The following is a 5,085-nucleotide window of genomic DNA, read 5'->3' on the forward strand; positions in this document are numbered from 1 at the left end:
ATATATATATATATATAACATGTGCGCATTCTATGTTTGAGTTAAAAAAAACTGTTGATGCAGCACGGGGTAACTTGACACGTACATCTAAAAGCATGGGAGGCCATTATCGTAAATTGCGTAAAATCACGACTAACTCGGGGAAGTACTCCTGGCGTCTACTTCCGTTTTCTTGACCCGTTCTTATCCTCAACCTTCCTTTTCTCGTGCTGAAAAACGTGCTTGAAAGAACAATGGATCAGTTTAAAATTCAAAGATAGGAGAACAAGGACAGCTCATGGGAAATCAGGTTCAAAGAACATGCTCAGCAACCTAACGCCCTCCTTATATTCCTCCTGCCCGACCCACTCCACCAGATACAGGAATTGTTTCCCTTAAACAGCATCCCATCTCTTGGATATTCTCATCATCCATGGCGAATTTGGCACAGAATTCCTGCAATTCACCTGACCAGATATCGAGCTTTGCTAAAAAATGCAATCTTTTGAGCCGGTACTTGAAGGAGAAAGGGAGTTTTGGAGACATCAGCCTTGGAATAAATGGAAAGGCTCCTGAAGTTAAAGGTACCCTTAAAATTCTTTCTTTCTTTTCTTTTTCTTTCAAACGCAGATTATACAGAGACGTGTGTGTATGTTTCTTATCTCTTTTCTGTTTGATATTGTACTTAGGTACTGGGACATCTAGTTCGCCGGCAACAACATTGAATCTACTCACCAACATGGAAAATTCATCTGAACATATCACTTCGAGACAAAAGCCTGTGGCATCTTCAAACATGATGAGATCCATGGATTTCTTTCCTCATTTTGTGGGTTTCAGTCCTTCAAATTACACGGAAGACGCCATCAACAAGGCTGATAATCACTTGAGGTATCGGCATGCATACATTCCTATGTATACAGGCAGAAAACTCTGGTTCCCGATTTTGTTATTCAACTTTACTTTTCATGTGCTAGATTTTTATGCTGTTTTTATGACATTAGGAAATCATCTACAATGGATCCTGGAACTGCCCCAATGACTATATTTTACGCTGGAAAACTGACTGTGTTTAGTGACATTCCGGCTGCTAAGGCCAAGGAGATCATGGCTTTGGCCACCAAGGGAAGCTCTATCAGCCCTAATGGGTTTCCCTCTGATCCTTCAATAATAAAAGTTAACTCCGCCAATTCTGTTGCTGCTCTTGATTCCAATAATGCCCAGCAAAGACTGCATTTACAACCAGAAGCGCCTAACGGTTCAGGTAAACAATTGTTTTCTAATGTAAATATCGTTATAATAGATTAATGCTGTGTTTGGTTTTTGGAAATTGGTTTAAAAAATTATTTTTGTATTATTTTTGTATTTATTTATTATTAGAAATGTTGATTAAAAAAAAATATTTTTTAGTTAAATAACTTGATTTCTGAAAAGTGTTTTCCTGAAAAATTAAAAGCGTTTTCTTGAAAAATTTAGGTGGAAATATTTTCTAAAAATTATGAAAAATTTAAAAATATTATATTATTTGTTGATTATATCAAATTTAATGTTCAAACTTTTAATTGTTATATATATTTTGTTTTGAATATTTATTTTTTTAATTTTATCTTTTAAAATTTAATTTTTATATTAACTTTGATTTTTATTTTTATAATTTTTATTTAGTTTTTAAATTATTTTTTATTGAAATTTTTTATCTATCAAATTTAATCCCTTATTCTTTTGATTGTTTCTTATTTTATTTGAAATAATTTATGAAATATTAATTATTATTATTATTATTATTATTATTATTATTATTATTTATCTTTAATTTTTTTAGATTTGATCTCTATTATTTATTTTATTTGAGATAATTTATAAAATTATATTTTTTTAATTTTATTTTCATTTAATTTTTTAATTTATAAAATTTATTCTTTATTATTTTAGTAAAATTGAGGAAAAATAAAAAATTAATAAGTTATTTTTCAATTTATTTTTCATGATATAATCAAACACTTAAAAGTATTTTTTAAATTTTTTATTACACTATTAAATATTAAAAAATAATTTATTTTTCTAAAAAAAATATTTTTCAGTAAATAAACCGATCTAAATTATTAATAATTTTATAGTTTTAATTAGTGAATTTATATCCTTGCAATAACCCTCCTTTTCTTTTTTCTTACAGGTGTACCACATGCTACAAGAGCATCACTTCATCGGTTCTTTTCCAAGAGGAAAGAAAGGTAATAAAATGCTAAAGTTAAAAATAAATTTTAAAAAATAAAAAAATATTTTAATTAATTTTTAAATAAAAATATTTTAAAAAATTATTATTATCACCCCTACCAAACACTATCTAAATTATTAAATGCTAGTTACTGAATCTAATCTAAATCTTTTTTGGTTATTTTTCAGGGTTGCAGCAAGAGCACCGTATCAAATACATCACCCAACTCAGGATCTTCCCAGTTCTTCAAGACCCGAGGAAGGCAGTAACCCATTGCTTGCCCTGGACGCAGGCCAATCATCAAAGCAGCTAGATCTTAAGTTGTAGCTCCTAGCTAGCTATTGAGAAATTAGCTTAGCATTCGGATTAGCTTGGCATGATTAGTTCAGTTTAATTAAAATTGTTATATTATATTATATTTGCTTACATATTGTTGTAGGTAGGTCTGTTTAATTTGTGTCTTGCGCCTATTCACGCACAAAATTTTGCAATTAATCTCTTCTATATATTCATCATTTATAATCATATATGTTCATCATGTGAATAATGCTGAAGGCTTTCAAGCTAATTGGAACGTTTATGTTTTTTCTTTCTTTCTAACGTGCTCTATTGATTTTTGCTTGAGATCTGGTGCATCCTCTGGAGGGAAATATTGTTCAAGATTTACAAATAAAATTATAAAAGTGAGGAAAACATGTTTAATTTATAAAAATATAATATAATTAGAATATAGCAATTTGCAATCATAACAAAACAACAATTATATATAAAGATTCTAATAATGCAAATTAACCATATATATGACATTAATGCTAATTATATAATATATCTTTATAAAAATTAAAACAAAATCAAATAAATTTATTTATTTGTTGAAGTATTTTAAAATTAATTAAAATATTTTGTTATTAATGATTAATTATTTACTTTTAAAGCTTTACTACTTCTCATTTAATGAAATATAACTTTTTTCATCAAGTCTCATAAAATCCTTACAAAACTAACTTGTTTTAGTATAAGAAAATTGTACTTGATTATTCTTCTACAAGGAATGAATCTAAGCTCTAAATTATAAGAAAATTTAGAAAATAAACAAAGTTTTAAAACCAAAAAAGCAATGCTATAAAAACAAGAGAGAATAAAATTTATCAAAACAATGCAAAATTAACTAACCTTGAACACTTGTTTTCAACCAATTTTTATAGAGAATTTTAAGAATCAAAAGTTGATGGACATCCCCCACTAATAACTTTGATTACCTATAATAAATCAAAATAAAACCTTAATATTTTTTTATTTAAATCATATGACTTTTAAGATAAAAATAAATAAATATTATTGACAAAGTTCTAGAAAAACTTATCTTTCTTTCATGAACTAAATAAACTATTGGGCTAGAAAAAATAATTTTTCATTCTTTAAATAATATTTATTTCTCTATCTATTTCTCTTGCATAATACCAACTTAAAAATCCTTAAACGGACTTAAACATCAAATAGTTATTTCACAGATAACACTCACTATCCAACTTGTTATTGTCCATGAAGAAAGTTCAAGTCCAATGAAGTTTTTTTAGTTTTTTTAATGGCGTTGTTTGTAAAACCCTAAACAAAAACCTTGTTTATTTCATATTAATTACTTATTTATAACTAGATCATAAAGTTTTTATGACATATAACATTAAAATACTATGAGGAAGAGTTACGGACCTGACATCTTTCTTAATGATTTTGATAGATTTACATCAATTATTTTAAAAGTGTTTATAAAAGTTGTGCTAGCTACCCAATAATAACTTAGGTTTCTCCATGCATATCTATAATGGAGAATACATGGAGAATTAAATAGCGTGTTTTAAAATATTTTATTAGAGAAAAATGAAAAATAAAAAGAAATTGAAAAAGAAAAGAAAAAAAATACTTTCTATTACTGAACACATTCTTGCTATCTTGTATGTGTGTTTGTGTTTTTAGATTTTTTTAATAATGACATATTTTTATTTATTTAATCATATATACATATATATATATATATATGTATGTATTATACTTTTAATTATCTGTTTATTCTTTAATAAATTATTTTATTACAATGTGACATATAACTTAACAAAATTAACGGAAGTAAATGGTTTGTAATTTTAATCTCGGAGACCATCTGTGATATCTTAAGAACATGCTCTAAGAACATATGATGAACACGGGTTGTTGGAATTAATTATAGTGTTTGATATATATCTTGCTCGAAGGCAACACATTCTTAAAATGCAGGAGTAGGATAGTGTTTATGCATGTTTGTTCAATGTTTTTTTTTTTTTTATATGCATGTTTGTTCAATGTTTTTTTTTTAAAAAAAAAATAAATTACATTTTTAATATTTTTGAATTGATTTAACATGCTAATAAAAAAATATTATTTTAATATATTTATATAGGGGAAAAACTTCAAAAAATAAAAAACAACTTCCATGATATCAATATAACACCAAATACCAAATATATATATATATATATATATATATATATATATATGTATATCTGTGTGTGTAGAGAGAGAGAGGGGGGGGTTAACAGGAATGTTATTGGCAAGTTATTTTACACACAAATGTTTTCAATAATTGTTTTGAATAAAATATTGTACATGAAAATTAATTAATTAAAAATATTTTGTAATCAGTCTAATTTACATAAAATTTAGTGCGTAAAAAATGAAATATAGAACAAAATACGCTCCCAAACTCCAAACGGGTAAGAATAGAGCAATAGGATGGATATCCTATCGTTCCTAAAAGTAAATCCCACGAACTTAGCTTTTAACCACCCCCATCACAACCCAATCATTCATTGCCATCATAGCACCTTTCATTTTTCTACTGCCAGTCCTAATATCTT

The 5,085-nt window shown here is 26.7% G+C and overlaps 1 protein-coding gene across 1 annotated transcript; it reads left to right on the forward strand.

Annotated features, from left to right (window-relative positions):
* Nucleotides 1-288: 288 nt before the first annotated feature.
* LOC105142583 (protein TIFY 10A-like) lies at nt 289-2,762 on the forward strand. The gene is made up of 5 exons (XM_011050275.1): nt 289-563; nt 669-870; nt 984-1,243; nt 2,153-2,210; nt 2,383-2,762. The coding sequence occupies exons 1-5, from the start codon at nt 413-415 to the stop codon at nt 2,519-2,521; spliced, it is 810 nt and encodes a 269-aa protein (XP_011048577.1). The 5' UTR covers nt 289-412; the 3' UTR covers nt 2,522-2,762.
* The last annotated feature ends 2,323 nt before the right edge of the window (nt 2,763-5,085 follow it).

This window comes from Populus euphratica, unplaced genomic scaffold (genome assembly GCF_000495115.2).
Source record: "Populus euphratica unplaced genomic scaffold, PopEup_1.0 scaffold209.1, whole genome shotgun sequence".
Taxonomy (NCBI): domain Eukaryota; kingdom Viridiplantae; phylum Streptophyta; class Magnoliopsida; order Malpighiales; family Salicaceae; genus Populus; species Populus euphratica.

Coding starts and splice junctions, on each gene's coding strand:
- LOC105142583 (XM_011050275.1), top strand. CDS start 413: ATGGCGAATTTGGCACAGAATTCCTGCAATTCACCTGACCAGATATCG. Junction 871..983: donor AAGGCTGATAATCACTTGAG/GTATCGGCATGC, acceptor TTATGACATTAG/GAAATCATCTACAATGGATC. Junction 1,244..2,152: donor AGAAGCGCCTAACGGTTCAG/GTAAACAATTGT, acceptor TTTTTCTTACAG/GTGTACCACATGCTACAAGA.